Below are 20753 nucleotides of genomic sequence, written 5' to 3'. Positions count from 1 at the left end.
GGACATGAACTCATCCTTTTTAATGGCTGCATAGTATTCCATTGTGTATATGTGCCACATTTGCTTAATCCCGTCTATCATTGTTGGACATTTGGGTTGGTTCCAAGTCTTTGCTATTGTGAATAGTGCCGCAATAAACATACGTGTGCATGTGTCTTTATAGCAGCATGATTTATAGTCCTTTGGGTATATACCCAGTAATGGGATGGCTGGGTCAAATGGTATTTCTAGTTCTAGATCCCTGAGGAATCGCCACACTGACTTCCACAAGGGTTGAACTAGTTTACAGTCCCACCAACAGTGTAAAAGTGTTCCTATTTCTCCACATCCTCTCCAGCACCTGTTGTTTCCTGACTTTTTAATGATTGCCATTCTAACTGGTGTGAGATGGTATCTCATTGTGATTTTGATTTGCATTTCTCTGATGGCCAGTGATGATGAGCATTTTTTCATGTGTCTGTTGGCTGCATAAATGTCTTCTTTTGAGAAGTGTCTGTTCATATCTTTTGCCCACTTTTTGATGGGGTTGTTTGTTTTTTTCTTGTAAATTTGTTTGAGTTCATTGTAGATTCTGGATATTAGCCCTCTGTCAGATGAGTAGGTTGTGAAAATTTTCTCCCATTTTGCAGGTTGCCTGTTCACTCTGATGTAGTTTCTTTTGCTGTGCAGAAGCTCTTTAGTTTAATTCGATCCCATTTGTCAATTTTGGCTTTTGTTGTCATTGCTTTTGGTGTTTTAGACATGAAGTCCTTGCCCATGCCTATGTCCTGAATGGTAATGCCTAGGTTTTCTTCTAGGGTTTTTATGGTTTTAGGTCTAACGTTTAAGTCTTTAATCCATCTTGAATTAATTTTTGTATAAGGTGTAAGGAAGGGATCCAGTTTCAGCTTTCTACATATGGCTAGCCAGTTTTCCCAGCACCATTTATTAAATAGGGAATCCTTTCCCCATTTCTTGTTTTTCTCAAGTTTGTCAAAGATCAGATAGTTGTAGACATGTGGCATTATTTCTGAGGGCTCTGTTCTGTTCCATTGATCTATATCTCTGTTTTGGTACCAGTACCATGCTGTTTTGGTTACTGTAGCCTTGTAGTATAGTTTGAAGTCAGGTAGTGTAATGCCTCCAGCTTTGTTCTTTTGGCTCAGGATTGACTTGGCGATGCGGGCTCTTTTTTGGTTCCGTATGAACTTTAAAATAGTTTTTTCCAATTCTGTGAAGAAAGTCATTGGTAGCTTGATGGGGGTGGCATTGAATCTATAAATTACCTTGGGCAGTATGGCCATTTGATGTTTTTAACTTACTGCCTTTCACAAAGGTCACCAGCAACTTCCCTCAAACAGACATGTAAGCCTCAACTCTGAACCATAGAATAATTTAAAGAGTAATCAACCATAAATATAGAATTGGAAATGAGGCTAATATAGCTTTAAGAAACATTGAGTCAATTTAAGGACTGATCATACTCTTTTTTTCTGTTTCCTTGACATATAGCTGGTCAAAATTGACCTGATTTGCAATTCCTCTTATATGGACCTAGAGGGAACTCACTAGTATTTAGCCATTGCACTTAATATGAGCTTTTGTTAAAAGTACACACATTGACCATTTATTACCCTGGGAGGGAATAAGTCACGTTTATTTTTTAATTGATTTCGATTTCATTAATTACTGCCTCCTATATACAGATCAATACATTAGGTCCTCTAGGGCATCCAAAGAAAGCCTCAGAAGAACTTGGAACACCACAAAGAAGAGATGCTTAGGAAAAGTCATCAGTAGGATTTTGGCAAGTAAAATGGAGTTTTTCTTTTTTCCCCTAGTGACACTCAGGAAATGCTTGTCTCCGGCTGTTAATGAATAATTTCAGAGTACTATGGATCATGCTGAAGAAAATGAAATCCTTGCAGCAACCCAGAGGTACTATGTGGAAAGGCCTATCTTTAGTCATCCGGTCCTCCAGGAAAGACTACACACAAAGGACAAGGTTCCTGATTCCATTGCGGATAAGCTGAAACAGGCATTCACGTATGTTGCCTTTTAACCTTTTTCTGATATTGTTCAGAAAACAAAATTCTTCAGTTGTGAGAGGCGCAAGGTCAAATGTGTAAAGAAAATCTGTTTGGTGAAGTGGAGAGAAAAATGAATGCTGAGCCATCATGGTTTGCAAAGCTGTTCACGAGGTTCAGTCAGTGTTAGATATTTGCACACAGGCTTCATCATGAATTTCACCATATTTATTGAATTCCTACTATGCCTTTTGTCTGTGTAAATGTTAACATAACCAACACGCTTTCTAATTCTCCACCCACCTTCAAAATACCTTTTGTCTCCCAGGAATATTCCAGCCACTCTCTTTTTCCCCATCCCTGACTCCTACCCTGTTTGGCAACATCTTGAATCACCAATTGGAAATTTTTCCAGATTGCTCCTGGGAATAAGGAAGGGAAAATGCTTTGGTCTGAATTCTACAGAGATGTTTCTCATTTGTAACTTTATCTCTGTCTGTCTTTGTCCTTTCAGATGTACTCCTAAAAAAATAAGAAATATCATTTATATGTTCCTACCCATAACTAAATGGCTGCCAGCATACAAATTCAAGGAATATGTGTTGGGTGACTTGGTCTCAGGCATAAGCACAGGGGTGCTTCAGCTTCCTCAAGGTCAGTAGATCTTTCTTTCTTCCCCCCCCCCCTTGCTGTCCTCAAACAATTGCTTGACCTTCTGTTTGTTTCATCATGATTGCAAATTCATAATTTTTATCATGTCTTTCTAGTAACCTTTACCTATCTAAAGGCATTCTTCAGAAACATGTAATCCTTAAACCTGTAATCTCAGCACTTTGGAAGGCCACGGTGGGAGGATCACTTGAGACTGGGAGTTGGAGACCAGCCTGGGCAACAAAGTGAGACACTGTCTCTACCAAAGAAAAAACAAACAAAAACAAAAAACATAGCTGGGCATGCCTGTAGTCTCAGCTACTCGAGAGGCTGACATAGGAGGATCATTTGAGCCCCAAAGTTCAAGGCTGTAATGATCATACTACTTCACTCCAGCCTGGGAGACAGAGTGAGACCCTGTCTCAAAAAAAAAAAAGCTCCAGGGATATTAATAGTAGAAAATGGTGCTACTATTTTGCAGATCAGTACACTGTTTGGGCATTATCTTACCACTTGCTAAGTCAGTCACTCAAGAAACATTTTATTGTTGTGGTTGTTGTTAAGGTTTGTGGCTTCTGAGTCCATTTTCTAATTACAAGGGACCATGATATGCTAAATTTCTGTAGTATATTGCAGCAACTCTCTGGTTTTATATGTGATATAAGAACTTAAGAAAATATTCATTAACTTATTCATGTATTCTAAACAGTACATGTCTATTAGGCACCTATCTGGCTCACTGTCCTCATGGAGCTCACTAACCATCCAATCAAGGCATGAGATTGCTAAGCAGAAAAAAGCACATACAAAAATTTTAATTATAATGATAAGCCAAATGAAGGAAAAGATAAGGTATTGTGAAATAAAAATAGTGGATCTAGGGCCGGCTGTGGTGGTTTATGCCTGTAATCCCAGCACTTTGGAAGGCTGAGGTGGGTGGATCACCTGAGGTCAGGAGTTTGAGATCAGCCTGGCCAACATGGTGAAACCCCATCTCTACAAAAAATATAAAAATTATCCAGGCATGGTGGCATGTGCCTGTAGTCTCAGCTACTCAGGAGGCTGAGGCAGGATAATCACTTGAACCTGGGAGGTGGAGGTTGCAGTGAGCTGAGATCGTGCCACTGGACTCCAGCCTGGGCAACAAAGCAAGACTGTATTGGAAAAAAAAAATAGTGGATCCAGGAAATGAGGTTTGAGCTGAGACCTGACTCAGGTCAAGAAAGAGAGAAAATGCATTTCAGGCAGAAGGAATAGCGTGTGTGAAGGCACTGAGCAGGAAAAGAATTGGATGTGGTACAAAGAATGAATGGAAAAGCAGTGTTCCAGCAGTGTGAGGGAGCAGGGGGCAGTGGCAGGCGAGGTGGGCAGAGGTAGGCCTGCAGAGTCTTCTTAGGCCATTTTTGGGTTTCATTCTGAGTGCAGTGAAAAGCTATCGGCATTACTTTTTATTTAGGTTTTCTTTGTGCATAAGTCTTCTCACACTGCTAACAAAGACATACCTGAGACTTGGTAATTTATAAAGAAAAAGAGGTTTAATAGACTCACACTTCCATGTGGCTGGGGAAGCCTCACAATCATGGCAGAAGGCAAACGAGCAAAGTCGCATCTTACATGGTGGCAGGCAAAAGAGAGCTTGTGTGGGGAACTGCCCTTCATAAAATCATCAGATCTCATGAGACATATTCACTATCATGAGGACAACATGAGAAAGACCCGCCCCCATGATTCAGTTACCTCCCACCTGGTCCCTCTCACAACACATGGAAATTATGGGAGCTACAATTCAAGATGAGATTTGGGTAGGGACACAGCCAAACCATATCACTTTGTAAGAGGTCACTGAAGACTGCTGTGGGGGGAATGGATTTGGGTAGTGGGAGGGGCACCAGAATGGATGTGAGGAAACCAGGTAGAGGTGACAGCAGTTCATGGTAGGCAAAGGTGATAATGGCTTGAACAGCTGTAGGTCAGCTGGCCAAAAATCAATTCCCTTCTAGCCAGTTTCCAAAAAAAAAACTTGTCAAAAAAAAATCACTTCCCCTAATGATCAATTAGCTGAGCTTTTTGTTTTCCAAGTGACTGATTTACCATATTTATTAAATCTATTATACAACATCTTAAGGCAGATTTGGGACAGATTCCTACAATCATGTTGGTGCCATCACCCCAAGAACAGAGAAAGGGACAGATTCAAAGGCAGGGGCAAGGGCAGGGTGAGGAGCGGATAAGGGCTCAGTATCCAAAACAGGAAGCAGAAATCAAACTGACATTCAGTCAAGCTGGACTGACAGAGCTGCAGGAATGACTGCCGACAACCACGCAAGCTCACACTCAAAGAACTCTTCAGGATTCTGCCTAGTTGAATTTTCACAGTCATTCTGCAAACTTATTTTCAACCAGCTGACTCTTCCATCTTGAACTAGAATGGTGGCTGTAAGAATGGAAAGACTTTGGAAAGACATATGATATATTTTGTAGGTGAGATCAGCAAAACTGGCTGTTGGATTAATTTAGAAAGAAGGAGGAGAGTGTGTCAACAACAACTTTAAGGCAGCTGGGCTGATGGGTTGGATGTATGGGCATGGTAAAGAAGAGGGATAGTCAACAATGACTTTCAGGTTGCTGTTTCAACCACCTGAGGGATGGAGGTGCCAATTGCAGACATAGTAAAGATGACAGGGCTGGGTGTGGTGGCTCACGCCTGTAATCCCAACACTGGAAGGCCAAGGCGGGTGGATAACCTGAGGTCAGGCGTTCAAGACTGACCAACATGGTGAAACCCCGTATCTACTAAAAATACAAAATAAGCCAGGCATTGTGGCACACGCCTATAGTCCCAGCTACTTGGGAGGCTGAGGCAAGAGAATCGCTTGAACCTGGGAGACAGAGGTTGCAGTGAGCTGAGATCGTGCCATTGCACTCCAGCCTAGGTGACAAGAGCAAAACTCCATCTCAAAAAATAAAAATAATAAAAAAGATGACAGGAATAGGATTGACGAGTAAGTTTGATTATGTTAAATTTGAGATGCTTGTGAGATAGACAAGTAGATATTTCATGTTTGTATTTAATATATGGTGAGCTCAAAAGAGAGGTAGGGGCTAGAGATATCAACTGTGGAATCAGACCTATAGAAAGCATTTAAACCATGGCAATAGACCACGGCGCCTAGGGAGAGAATGTGGAGTGAAAAAAGAAGGGAGCTAAGATCAAGCTGTGTCCAACATTAAAGACCAAATACAGAAGGAGGAACCAGCAGAAGAGATAGAAAAATATCTGGAAAGGAAACTAGGAGTGTATATTATTACAGAAACAAGAGATTCTTTCTTTTTTTTGTTTTTGTTTTTGTTTTTAAGACAGAGTCTTGCTCTATTGGCAGGCTGGGGTGCAGTGGCACGATCTCGGCTCACTGCAACCTCTGCCTCCCGGATTCAAGCAATTCTCCTGCCTCAGCCTCCCGAGTAGCTGGGACTACAGGTGTGTGCCACCACGCCCGGCTAATTTTTGTATTTTCAATAGAGACAGGGTTTCACCATGTTGGCCAGGATGGTCTCGATCTCTTGACCTCGTGATCCACCCGCCTCGGCCTCCCAAAGTGCTGGGATTACAGGGGTGAGCCACTGTGCCCAGCCTAGGAAGAAATTATTTCAAATCAGGGAATAATTCAGTAGGTGGAACACTGCTGAGAGGCACAGATCATCCCACAATCAAATTTGCATTGGAAAGTTATTTTTCTGCTCATTATTAATGAAGATAGATAAATATGAAAAACAAAATATAACAAAGATAGAGATCTAAGAGAAAGTAAATACATTTCTTGTGATTGGTAAATAATTTAAATTACCAAAAAGATTTTGTGTTAAGCATGTCAGAGTGAAAGTATGCTCTTATCTCTAATTGTCTTAAAAATCCCTCTAAAATGACAATAAAAGAGGGGGAAATGGTATAAACTAGCAAAGAGGAAGAAAATGAGAGAGGAAACACAGTGGAACAGGAAAAATCTATATATGGCAAGCAGATGGACAAGGGGCAGCTGAATTATTAGAGTAGAGGAAGCTGAAATGTAGGTACGTACACTACATAACACTGGGAAATTGGAGGCTCCAAGTATTGTCAAAGCTGGAAGCCAGGCAGAAGGCTAAAAGCAAGGGAACTGGTTCAAAGTCTTTGCAATCAGTAGCATCAATACACTCAGGCTCCCACACTTATATGATGCAGTGGATGGTAGGATAAAAATACCAACAGATGTCAAGAAGGTTAACTAAAAGTCTGCACGCTGAACTGTGAGCCAACAAAGGCTGTTCCCTTCTCTACTTTGTTTACTTCAAAGTGCCTGCAAAAAAACTTATAGCCCAAAGCAGATGGTGACCTATAAAACACCTATAGTGACAAGTGGGGGTCCCCCAGTGAAGATGCTGGCTGGCAACCCAGTTGTCCCACAATAAGGCCCATCAGTAAACAAAGAGCCAATACACAAGAAGCTTCAAGAAAGAGACGAAATCACACAAAAAAGAATTCATAAGGAACAGAAATAACAGGGCAAAATAAAAAACTTTAAAACTATAGTATCCTAAAAGAGATACAAAAACACATTGAACCTATAAACAAAAACAGGATGCTATTTTGAAAAGAGCATTCAGAGAACAATAAAGAGCTCATAGAAATTAAAAATATGATAACTAGAATAAATATTTAGTCAGGGTTGGAAGATAAAGTAGAGGAAATCTCCTGAAAGTAGAAGAAAAAGACAGTAAGAGAGAAAACATAAGAACACCGGAGGATCAAGCCTGATGTCCCATCATACATCTAATAGGACTTCCAGAAAGAAAGAAGAGAGTAAACAGAAGGAAGAAATGATCAAAGAGTAATCCCCAGGATTGAAATACATGTGTTTTCAGACTGAGAGGAATCATTAAATACCCAGCACAATAAATGAAAAATAAAACAAGGTACACCATAGTAAAATATAGAATATCAGGGATAAATAGAGGATCTCAGACTAGAAAGAAAAAAAGTCACATAATGAAAAGCTGAAAAGGTAAACATAATGGAAAATTAAGTTTGCATCTAAAATTGATAAATTGAGAAACCATGATACAAACATATTTAGAACAAACCCCTGGCCTTCACCCACTAGATGCCAGTAATACTCCCAACCCCTATCCCCATCATGTTAATCAAAAATGTCTCCAGACATCCACAAATGTCTCCTGCCAGAAGTGGGGGTGGGGGAGCGCTGTCCTTTGAGAATGCTGATTTAGGAAAATGGAGGTAAATAGAGAAAAACAGCTAAACAAGTTGGAAGTGATTGGCTCTGAGAAGCAAAACCTGGAGGAAGAGGGGTGAGCAGAAAAGAGCTGGCTTTTCCAGAGAGCCTTTGCTGCTTGGCTTTTTAAATTGTATGCATACATTTCTTTGCTAGAAATAAATTTTTTAACAACATTCGAGTGACCATGTTATTATACATGAAGTTAGGCTGCTTTCCCAACTCTTGTTTTGCTAAAGCTGTTTTCTCCACAGCATAACAGTGCATTAAATGAGTTTTCTAATTGTCCCAGAAATTTGGCTGAGCCCGCAAAGCTGAGAATAAAAAGGGCTTATTGCCTACACATTCTGAAGAGGGATGCCAGTCAATCTATCCCAAGCTATGAAGGAATGACCCAGGCTCTCTTGAGTGTGTCACTTTAACGGAATATATGAGAGAACGAGGAGACTGATTTGGAATGAGAATTTTCCAGGGAGAGGTTAAAACCCTATCCATTTCCCCTCCACCTGTAGTCAAGTAAGAAAGGACTACAAGAAAGCTACTCAGAGTGCTGAACAGCACCCTCTGGAGTTTGTGAAGACTGCTGCCTAATTCTTGCATGAAAAAGTACAGCTGCTCTGAAAACTAGTTTTTAAAAAACTTTCAAGAGAACCTGCACATGGATGTTTATAGCAGCTTTATTCATAATTGCCAAACCTTGGAAGCAATCAAGATGGCCTTCAGTAGATGAATGGATAGACTGTGGTACATCCAAACAATGAAATATTCAATATTAAAAAGGAATGAGCTATCAAGCCATGAAAAGACATGAAGGAAACTTAAATGCTTATTACTTAGTGAAAGAAGTCAGCCTTGTGTAGCTTACTACTGTATGATCCCAACTGAATGACATTCTAAAAAAGGCCAAACTGGCCAGGCACAGTGACTCATGCCTGTAATCCCAGCAGTTTGGGAGGCTGAGGTGGGCAAATTGCTTGAGCCTAGTTCAAGACCAGCCTGGGAAACATGGGGAAACTCTGTCTCTACAAAAATTAGCCAGATGTGATGGTACACACCTGTAGTCCCAACTACTAGGGAGGCTGAGGTGGGAGGATTGCTTGAGCCTGGGAGGTTGTGGCTGCAATGAGCCATGAACATGTCCCTGTACTCCAGCCTGGGTGACAGAGCAAGACCCTGTCTTTAAAAAAAAAAAAAAAAAAAAAAAGGGGGGGAGTGCAAAACTTCAAAGACAGTAAAAATATCATTAGTGTCCAGGAGATGGGGGGAGGGAAGTATGAATAGAGCACAGAGAATTTCTGAGCAGTGAAACTACTTTATATCATACTATCCTGATGGCTACCTGTCATTGTACATTTGCATAGACTGTACCACACCAAGAGTAAACCTAATGTAAACTATGGACTTTGGGTGATAATGATAGGTCAATGTAGGTTCATCACTTGTAACAGATGTGCCACTCTGGTGGGGGATGTTGATAGTGGGGGAGGCTGTGCATACATAAGGGCAGGGAATATATGGAAAACCTCTGTATCTTTTGCTCAATTTGCTATGAACCTGAACTGCTCTAAAAAGTCTATTTAAAAAAAAAAAAGTCTAAAGGATGATGTGAACTGCCTAGGACAGCAGAGTGAGGGAAAGAGTCCCCTAGAGCGTATGACCTTCACTTCCAAAGTTTCTTGGGAGTAAAATGCCAGGCTTTCCCATTGAGTAACTGGAAGGTAACGAGACTTGGCTCATTTGATAGGTACCTGCCCAAGAAGACTGCCTACAGGATGAGCATACGCCAGCTGAAAGAACGTGGAAGGCTGTACCTTCTGATAAGAGTTGGACGAGGGATATCTAAGAGTCAGGAGGAGGGAGCATTACATAGGTTAGGGCGTAGTAACTGGGAGTCCCTTATTGCAAAGGGGTCTCTAGAGAACCCACAAAAACACCCCATTGGAGAAAGAGCTTGCATTTGTGCATCAACACCAAATTACAATGACACCCACTAAGATAAGACATTTTTCTGCTTTTATCTAATTTGTGAAACAATAAAGCAGAAAAAAAAATCACCCACTGGCAAAAAGGAGATGACAATGCAAAGTGTCTCAGCTTGGACTGTATCAGCACCAAGGTAAGATGATGTGCAGAATTGGGGTAGGGCAGGTTGCAGCTTAAATTAAGATGGGCTTCACTCGTTCATCAGAAATAAAGAACGAAGAGAAAAACACATGTAACCCCTCTGTCTTCTAATGATCCCCCATTTCTGTTTGGTTTTTAATCCCACAGGCTTAGCCTTTGCAATGCTGGCAGCTGTGCCTCCGATATTTGGCCTGTACTCTTCATTTTATCCTGTTATCATGTATTGTTTTCTTGGAACCTCCAGACACATATCCATAGGTAAAAGCTTATACTTGATATTCTATTACCTTTCCTTGTGTATTTCCAACCTTGCAATGTGCCAAAGAAATGGCATGGTCGTTATTAAAAATTGTCTTAATAACAACTTTTGTTACTGCATACACAATAGGTGTTTTAAAAACCTACACTCAGCCAGGTGTGGTGGCTCATCCCTGTAATCCCAGCATTCTGGGAGGCCGAGGTGGGCAGATCGTGTGAGGTCAGTAGTTTGAGACCAGCCAGACCAACATGGTGAAACCCCATCTCTTTGTAAAAATACAAAAATTAGCCAGGCTTGGTGATGGGTGCCTGTAATCCCAGCTACTCGGGAGGCTGAGGCAGGAGAATCGCTTCAACCCGGGAGGCAGAGATTACAGTGAGCTGAGATCACACCATTGCACTCCAACCTGGGCAACAGAACGAGACTCTGTCTCAAAAAAACAAAAACAAAACAAAACAAAAAAAACACTACACTCCTCCCTAGATTTCTAGAACTTACAATTTTCTTATAATCTTGCAATAATAAAAAAGACAATTTTCTTGTGTAAAAGGGCAATTGTTGAAATCTGTGAAATGAGATAAATGCTTGATTTCATAATGTAATTTGCCAACATCTGGTTTTTATTTTTATACTAATGGTAGTACTTCAAGTTCCTAATCGCTATGCATGTATTTCATTTTTGTCATATTTTGGGCTCTGAATTGTACATATTTTCAGTTTATCAGAGGCATATGGATTTCATAATAGTTCTGGTGCTGCATAAGGCTACCACCTAACACACACATACTTTCCAGATATCTACTGTTTGGTAACAAATACCCCCAAAATGTAGCAGCTTTACAACAACAATCATGTTTATATCTTCCATAGTGCCTGCAGTTCAGGGCTTGGGAAGGGCTGGTCTGGGTAATTCTTCCTCTCTCCCTTTTTCCTCCCTCCCTTCCCTCTTCCCTGCCTTCCTTTCTCCATGCAGTCCCAGGAATTCTCCACTTGGCCTAGTTGGAGCTTTCTTACACATGGTGACTTAGGGCTTCAGCAGAAGACGGAAGCTGCAGCCCTTTTATTACCTAGCCTGGGAAGTCACACAACGTCACTTCTGCTGCATTCTTTTGATTACTGACAAGTCAAAGCCAACCCAGATTCAAGGAGACAGAAATTAGATTCCACCTCTTGATGGAGAAATGTCAAGAGGAGTATGTGGATGAAAGATATTGCTATGTCTATTTTTGGAAAATACAGTCTGCATGTGCACACACACAGTTGCATGCGCACACACGCACACATACGGTTGCTCATACACCAGGGGCAGGACACTAAAGAAGGGAGCGTAGCCTTCCTTCACGCATGATTTCTTGACCTCACCTTTGTCTCTTGGTGTACTGGCAAAAACCATATCAGATACTCTGAATTAGATAGTGTCCTTGAACCCTGAACAGGGATCTTCATGCTTCATTATTTCAGGTCCTTTTGCTGTTATTAGCCTGATGATTGGTGGTGTGGCTGTTCGATTAGTACCAGATGATATAGTCATTCCAGGAGGAGTAAATGCAACCAATGGCACAGAGGCCAGAGATGCCTTGAGAGTGAAAGTCGCCATGTCTGTGACCTTACTTTCAGGAATCATTCAGGTAAGGCTCAAAGATGGGGAAATGGACTGTCTCATTTGTTAACCTAACAAGTATCTACTGAGTGCTCTTGGCTGGTCTTACTACACGGTGGACGGGGTCAGCCAGAAAAACCCCAGAGCTCTGGGAGTAACTGCATACCAACCGCATGCCGTATTCACAACTATGAGTGACCAGCAAGCAAGCTTCAGGTGGGTGCTTTAAAGATCCCAAAAGCAAAACAAGTTTGACACGGCAGGATTGGTTAGTGCTGGGAGAGGACATTCCTCTCTGCTTAGAAGAAACAGCCAGTGATCACGATCATGCACTTTAGTCTACATGATGAAGCATGCCCCCAGCTCAATGAGAGACAGGGAAAGCATTAGTGTGGTTAATGCACTGTGGGGCACCAAGCCACTCCAGACCTTCCATTGTTTTCTGTATAACCAGTGGTTGATTTGCTAGCTACTTACCCGCTTGAGGTACAAGTTTGCAGTGTTAGAAAATGGTCCAGAGGCTGGGCACAGTGGTTCACACCTTTAATCCCAGCACTTTGGGAGGCTGAGGCAGGCGGATCACAAGGTCAGGAGTTCGAGACCACCCTGGGCAATATAGTGAAACCCCGTGTCTACTAAAAATATAAAAATTAGCCAGACATGGTGGCATGCACCTGTAGTCCCAGCTACTCAGGAGGCTGAGGCAGGAGAATCGCTTGAACCCGGGAGGCAGAGGTTGCAGTGAGCTGAGACTGTGCCACTGCCTGGGTGACAGAGCAAGACTCCATCTCAAAAAAAAAGAAAATGGTCAAGAAATAACTTGTATATTTGCTGTGGGTCATAACTTCCTGACCTATCATGTGATTCATTTGTTTCTTTGTCATTAAAAAAAAATAGTTTTGCCTAGGTGTCTGTAGGTTTGGATTTGTGGCCATATATCTCACAGAGCCTCTGGTCCGTGGGTTTACCACTGCAGCAGCTGTGCATGTCTTCACCTCCATGTTAAAATATCTGTTTGGAGTTAAAACAAAGCGGTACAGTGGAATCTTTTCAGTGGTGTATGTAAGTAAGCAACTACCTGACATTCAGTACTTTTCTCTTTATTCCCCCCACCACCTTCTCTTCTGTATCTCTTTTTACTTTCAAGACTCATTTTTCTTTTTCTCCAGTAATTTCCATAAAAAGGGAAAAATTCATTTATTCTAAGGTTTTCTGAAAAGAGTGTTACAAAGAGGACTAAACCTTAAAATATTATTAATATGTGATACTGCATACTTCACAAGGAATTTTTTGCTAGGTCTTTATTTGGTGACTGCACCATCACTCTGATTAGGTAAAGAGAGACCTTTTTCTTACAACCAAATCATGGTCTTTTTGGAAACTAAGAAATAATTTAAAGGCATGAAGGGAGAACGTATCTCTCTCAAAAGCTGCTAATTAAGGCTGGGCACAGTGGCTTACACCTGTAATCCCAGCACTTTGAGAGGGCGAGATGGGCGGATCACGAGGTCAGGAGATGGAAACTATCCTGGCTAACAAGTGAAACCCCGTCTCTACTAAAAATACAAAAAAAATAGCCAGGCGTGGTGGCGGGCACCTGTGGTCCCAGCTACTCAGGAGGCTGAGGCAGGAGAATGGCGTGAACCTGGGAGGCGGAGTTTGTAGTGACCCGAGATCCCATCACTGCACTCCAGCCTGGGCGACAGAGCAAGACTCCGTCTCAAAAAAACAAAAAACAAAAAACCTGCTAGTTCAAACTGGCAAAAAAAAACAAGTAAGGCTATAAAACATTTAACTAACATGAATCTTTTAGTTATGTAGACCCCTTACCAAACACAGAGAAAATATAAATTATTTGCAAACACTTAAGGAACAATGATAATAACTGATCATGTTGAAATCGATCGTGTGAAACTGATCACAAATTCTAAAAATTCAATGTTTTTTCACACAGTGCAATATAATAAAAAAATCAAAAACTAAACATAGCTTTAAAACTCCCATATATTTAGAAACCAAAAAACATTTCTAAATGACCCACGAATAAAGAGGGAATTAGGAAATAATTAGAATTAATTGACAGCAGAAGTACTACATATCAAAACCTCTGAGATGCTGTTAAAGCTATCCTTGGAAAAAGAGGCCTGTAGCCTTTGTAGGTATTTATGTGCCAGACACTGCTAGGTGCCAAGATGCAGCTGTGAGCTGAAAAGATCCAGGCCTTGCCCTCTGGAGCTTTCAGTCCAGTGGGAAGGTAGTAAACCATTAATCGCATACATGTGTAATCAATTACAATTTGTGTTGAGTGCTGTGAAGAAGAAGTACCAGCTGCTCTGAAAGTTAAATAGGGAGTTCTTTAGATTAGGGGTCTAGGAAAGGCACTTTGACATTTAAGTTGAGTCCCTGACTGATTAAAATGGAATCAGACTTTAGGAATATTCTCTAAATAACAAAATTCTTAGTTTCCCATAATAGCTATTATCGTATTTCTTACTCTGAGACTTGTCGAAATGCGTTGTCACAAAGGAAATAAAACATACTGAGTACTCTAGGCATTGATAGGAAAGGGTGCATGGCCTGGGCTGAGTGGGAAGTCTACTTTATTGGGTTTCAAATGAGAACTGACTATATTTGAGGTGCCCAGTTGGTAACACTAGGATATAATTAAGTGGATTTCTTCTCTAGTTCTCCTAGGTTCCTTTCCCAAACATCAGCACTCTTGACTACAAAGTCCTGCTAACAATAATTTCTCTCTCTTTCAGCTCCTAAAAGCTTTTCAATGTATTTACCTTTGGAGTACTTTGCTATCAACCCTTAATTCTTTCCAAATGCTCAGGACTCAGCTTCAGGGTTCCTTTTCTGGATTTTATAATATTACATTGAGACATCAGCATATGATAAGAATAATTGTTTAATAAGAATAACTATAAGGCTGGGCGCAGTGGCTCACACCTATAATCCCAGAACTTTGGGAGGCCGAGGCGGGCAGATGACTTGAGGTCAGGAGTTTGAGACCAGCCTGACCAACATGGTGAAACCCCGTGTCTACTAAAAATACAAAAATTAGCTGGGCATGGCGGCAGGCACCTGTAATCCCAGCTACTCAGGAGGCTGAGGCAGGAGAATTGCTTGAACCTGGGAGGGAGAGGTTGCAGTGAACCAAGATCATGCCACTGCACTCCAGCCTGGGCAACAGAGCAAGACTGTGTCTCAAAAATAAATAAATAAATAAATAAATTACAGCTATAAAAAAAAAAGAGTAACAACTATAAAGTTGTAGACTGGGTAAAAATGCCTCCTAATTGGTAGAAGCTACAAAAAGACATTTCATCCTGAGAACTTTCAGCTAGAAATATCCAATAACGGAATGGCTGGTGTGAATTAGTGCACTAGAGTGTCTCTGTCTCTCTCAGGGGCGATTTCTTGATGTAAACATCCAGCATTCACTGTGTTACAGAGTACAGTTGCTGTGTTGCAGAATGTTAAAAACCTCAACGTGTGTTCCCTAGGCGTCGGGCTGATGGTTTTTGGTTTGCTGTTGGGTGGCAAGGAGTTTAATGAGAGATTTAAAGAGAAATTGCCGGCGCCTATTCCTTTAGAGTTCTTTGCGGTAAGTCACCTTCGGTCAGTGACCTATTCAGCTTCTACAACTGCATTTACTTATTTCTGTGAGGGATTTTGAAGTGGATGAAAGGAATTTTTTGCTCTCAATTCTGCCAAAAGAAGGTTACAATTTGTCAAAGAAATTTCACAAATTCATTGACAAGAAAGTAAAAAGAAAAAGCCTTAAAACATAGACACAGATGATTTTTTAAATTATATGTAAGACTATGCATGAAAATTTTAACATTAATTTATAAGTGATGGGATTATGGAGGATTTTCTCCTCAAATTTTTATTGGCTAATTGTTTTGTAATGAACACATATTACTTTAATAACCTAAAAGAAAATCCATTTCCATTTTGACAAAACAAAGGTTTCCAAACTTTCTCCATCCCTTGACACTCCTGAGCCAAAAGAAATACCTCACAGTTCCATTTATTAAGTAGTTAGGTCCAAACACTTTAATAATATTTATGATTAACAACTTTGTAGTTGTTTATAAAAATATGCACATAAATTGGAATAAAAATATTTTATTATGTTCTTAAGTAACCACAATTATTTAATCATGGAATGCGTATGCCTGATGGGAACTGCATAGATCCTCAAACGTCAGAATCAAAAAGGACACTGCTACCCTCATTTCCTGTTCACATGAATATGCCTGTGGTTCCTGCTTTTTCATCACAGCAACCACTGAACACCTAGCTTTGCAAAGATACGGCAAAAAGAACACAGTGTTCAAACTGTGAACTACTGCCAACTAGAAGTTTGCACAGTGCCCAGTAGATGTCACTGTTTCACTGGAGACCTTTTAATATCCAAAGTGTCCCATAGAGTGCCCTTGGCACCCTGGGACTTGTTTGCACATGTGTGGGAGCTGCAAGGATAAGAAATGAAGAGTAGGCTAGGTATGGTGACTCCACATCTTTAATCCCAGCACTTTGGGAGGCCAAGGCGGGCAGATCACTTGAGGCCAGGAGTTCGAGGCCAGCCTGGCCAACATGGTGAAACCCTTTCTCTACTAAAAATACAAAAAATTAGATGTGGTGAAATGCACCTGTAATCCCAGCTACTTGGGAGACTGAGGCATGAGAATTGCTTGAACCTGGGAGGCAGAGGTTGCAGTGAGCCAAGATCGCACCTCTGCACTCCAGCCTGGGTGACAAAGCAAGATTCTGTCTCAAAAGAAATGAAGAGTACATTTGGGGGTAAAGGGCTGGCAAGATGGCCGAATAGGAACAGCTCTGGTCTGCAGCTCCCAGCGAGATCAACACAGAAGGTGGGTGATTTCTACATTTCCAACTGAGGAACCCGGCTCACCTCAATGGGACTGGTTAGACAATGGACGCAGCCCACAGAGGGCAAGCTGAACCAGGGTGGGACATCACCTCACCCAGGAAGCGCAAGGGGTCGGGGAACTCCCTCCCTTTGCCAAGGGAAGCTGTGAGGGACTGTGCTGTGAGGAACAGTGCATTCTGGCCTAGACACTATGCTTTTCTCATGGTCTTCACAACCCGCAGACTAGGAGATTCCCCTGGGTGCCTACACCACCAAGATTCCCTTGGGTTTGAAGCACAAAACTGGGCAGCTATTTGGGCAGACACTGAGCTAGTTGCAGGAGTTTTTTTTCATACCCCAGTGGTGCCTGGAACGCCAGTGAGACAGAGCCGTTCACTCCCCTGAAAAGGGGGCTAAAGGCAGGGAGCCAAGTGGTCTAGCTCAGCAGATCCCACCCCCACAGAGCCCAGAAAGCTAAGCTCCATTGGCTTGAAACTCTCACTGCCAGCACAGCAGTCTGAAGTCAACCTGGGACGCTTGAGCTTGGTGGGGGGAGGGGGCGTCTGCCATTACTGAGGCTTGAGTAGGCAGTTTTCCCCTCACAGTGTAAACAAAGCCACCTGGAAGGTCCAACTGGGTGGATCCCACCACAGCTCAGCAAAGCTGCTGTAGCCAGACTGCTTCTCTAGATTCCTCCTCTCTGGGCAGGGCATCTCTGAAAGAAAGGCAGCAGCCACAATCAGGGGCTTATAGATAAAAGTCCCATCTCCCTGGGACAGAGAACCTGGGGGAAGGGGCAGCTGTGGGCGCAGCTTCAGCAAACTTAAACATTCCTGTCTTCCAGCTCTGAAGAGAGCACCAGATCTCCTAGCACAGCATTTGAGTTCTGCTAAGGGTCAGACTGCCTTCTTAAGTGGGTCCCTGACCCCCGAAACTCCTGACTGGGAGACACCTCATACAGGAGATCTCTGGCTGGCATCTGGCGGGTGCCGCTCTGAGACAAAGCTTCTGGAGGAAGGAACAGGTGGCAATCATTGCTGTTCTGCAGCCTTCGCTGGTGATACCCAGGAAAACAGCATCTGGAGTGGATGTCAGCAAACTCCAGCACACCTGTAGCAGAGGGGCCTGACTGTTAGAAGGAAAACTAACAAACAGAAAGGAATAGCATCAACATCAACAGAAAGGACGTCCACACAAAAACCGCATCTGAAGGTCACCAACAGCAAAGACCAAAGGTAGATAAATCCATGAAGATGAGGAAAAACCAGTGCAAAAAGCTGAAAATTCCAGAAGCCAGAATACCTCTTCACCTTCAAAGGATCACAACTCCTCGCCAGCAAGAGAACAAAACTGGATGGAGAGTGAGTTTGACGAATGGACAGAAGTAAGCTTCAGAAGGTGGGTAATAACAAACTCCTCCGAGCTAAAGGAACATATTCTAACCCAATGCAAGGAAGCTAAGAACCTTGAAAAAAGGTTAGAGGAATTGCTAACTAGAATAACCAGTTTAGAGAAAAACATAAATGACTTGATGGAGCCGAAAAACACAGCACAAGAATTTCATGAAGCATATACAAGTATAAATAGCAAAATCAATCAAGCAGAAGAAGGGGTGTCAGAGATTGAAGATCAACCTAATGAAATATAGCATAAGGACGAGATTAAAGGAGAAAAAAAGAATGAAAAGGAATGAACAAAGCCTCCAGGAAATATGGGACTATGTGGAAAGACCAAACCTATGTTTGACTGGTGTACCTGAAAGTAACGGGGAGAATGGAACCAAGTTGGAAAACACTCTTCAGGACAGTATCCAGAAGAACTTCCATGACCTAGCAAGACAGGCCAACAGTCAAATTCAGGAAATACAGAGAATACCACAAAGATACTCCTCAAGAAGAGCAACCCCAAGACACATAATCATCAGATTCACCAAGGTTGAAATGAAGGAAAAAATGTTAAGGGCAGCCAGAGAGAAAGGTCGGGTTACCCACAAAGGGAACCCCATCAGACTAATAGCGGATCTCTCTGCAGACACCCTACAAGCCAGAAGATAGTGGGAGCCAATATTCAACATTCTTAAAGAAAATAATTTTCAAACCAGAATTTCACATCCAGCCAAACTAAGCTTCGTAAGCAAAGGATAAATGAAATCCTTTACAGACAAGCAAATGCTGAGAGATTTTGTCACCACCAGGCCTGCCTTACAAGAGCTCCTGAGGAAGCACTAAATGTGGAAAGGAAAACCCGGCACCAGCCATGGCAAAAACAAACCAAAATGTAAAAAGCATCGATACTGTGAAGAAACTGCATCAACTAATGGGCAAAATAACCAGCTAGCATCATAATGACAGGATCAAATTCACACATAACAATATATTTTTTTTTTGAGACAAAGTCTTGCTCTTGTCCCCAAGGCTGGAGTGCAATGGCGCAATCTCGGTTCACTGCAACCTCCACTTCCCGGGTTCAAGCAATTCTCCTGCTTCAGCCTCCTGAGTAGCTGGGATTACAGGTGCCTGACACCATGCCCAACTAATTTTTGTATTTTTAGCAGAGACGAGGTTTCACCATGTTGGCCAGGCTGGTATCGAACTCCTGACCTCAGGTGATCCGCCTGCCTCAGCTTCCCAAAGTGCTGGGATTGCAGGCATAAGCCACCACACCTGGCCCACACATAACAATATTAACCTTAAATGTAAGAGGGCTAAATGCCCCAATTGAAAGACACAGACTGGCAAATTAGATAAAGAGTCAAAACCCATCAGTGTGCTGTATTCGGGAAATTCATCTCGTGTACAAAGACACACGTAGGCTCAAAATAAAGGGATGGAGGAAGATTTACCAAGCAGATGAAAAGGAAAAAAAAAAAAAAAAGCAGGGGGGTTGCAATTCTAGTCTCTGATAAAACAGACTTTAAACCAACAAAGATCAAAAAAGACAAGGGCATTACATAATGATAAAGAGATCAATGCAGCAAGAAGAGCTAACTATCCTAAATATATATGCACCTAATACAGGAGCACCCAGATTCATAAAGCAAGTCCTTAGAGACCTACAAAGAGACTTAGACTCCCACACAATAATAGTGGGAGTCTTTAACACCCCACTGTCAATATGAGACAGATCAATGACACAGAAAATTAACAAGCATATTCAGGACTTGAACTCAGCTCTGGACCAAGCAAACCTAATAGACATCTACAGAACTCTTCACCCCAAATCAACAGAATATACATTCTTCTCAGCACCACATCACTCTTATTCTAAAATTGACCTCATAATTGGAAGTAAAACACTTATCAGCAAATGCAAAAGAATGGAAATCATAACAAACAGTCTGTCAGACCACAGTGCAATCAAATTAGAACTCACGATTAAGAAACTCACTCAAAACTGCATAACTACATGGAAACTGAAAAACCTGCTCCTGAATGACTACTGGGTAAATAACAATATTAAGGCAGAAATAAATAAGTTATTTGAAACCAATGAGAACAAAGACACAACGACCAGAATCTCTTGGACACAGCTAAAACTGTTTAGAGGGAAATTTATAGCACTACATGCCCACAGGAGAAAGTGGGAAAATCTAAAATCGACACCCGAACATCACAAAATAACTAGAAAAGGAAGAGCAAACAAATCGAAAAGCTAGCAGAAGACAAGAAATAACTAAGATCAGAGCAGAACTGAAGGAGATAGAGACAAGAAAAACCCTTCAAAAAAATCAGTGAATCAGGAGCTGGTTTTCTGAAAAGATTAACAAAGCAGATAGACCATTAGCCAGACTAATAAAGAAGAAAAGAAAAATCAAATAAACACAATAAAAAATGAGAAAGGGGATATCACCACTGCTCCCACAGAAATACAAACTACTGGCTGGGCACGGTGGCTCACGCCTGTAATCCGAGCACTTTGGGAGGCCGAGGCAGGCAAATCACAAGGTCAAGAGATCAAGACC

At 41.7% G+C, this 20753-nt stretch overlaps 1 protein-coding gene across 1 annotated transcript in view; it reads left to right on the top strand.

The window, feature by feature from the left end:
- The first annotated feature begins 1820 nt into the window (after positions 1 to 1820).
- SLC26A5 (solute carrier family 26 member 5) overlaps positions 1821 to 20753 on the top strand; it is a 47422-nt gene continuing 28489 nt past the window's right edge. Inside the window, exons 1-6 of the mRNA XM_024250169.2 lie at positions 1821 to 2025; positions 2521 to 2660; positions 10196 to 10306; positions 11769 to 11935; positions 12805 to 12969; positions 15365 to 15517. Coding sequence (XP_024105937.1) covers positions 1874 to 2025; positions 2521 to 2660; positions 10196 to 10306; positions 11769 to 11935; positions 12805 to 12969; positions 15365 to 15517 — 888 coding nt within the window. The 5' untranslated portion in view covers positions 1821 to 1873. The remainder of the gene's footprint in view (positions 2026 to 2520; positions 2661 to 10195; positions 10307 to 11768; positions 11936 to 12804; positions 12970 to 15364; positions 15518 to 20753) is intronic.

Source organism: Pongo abelii, chromosome 6 (assembly GCF_028885655.2).
Source record: "Pongo abelii isolate AG06213 chromosome 6, NHGRI_mPonAbe1-v2.0_pri, whole genome shotgun sequence".
Classification (NCBI taxonomy): Eukaryota; Metazoa; Chordata; class Mammalia; order Primates; family Hominidae; genus Pongo; species Pongo abelii.
This window is presented reverse-complemented; position numbering and strand designations above follow the sequence as displayed.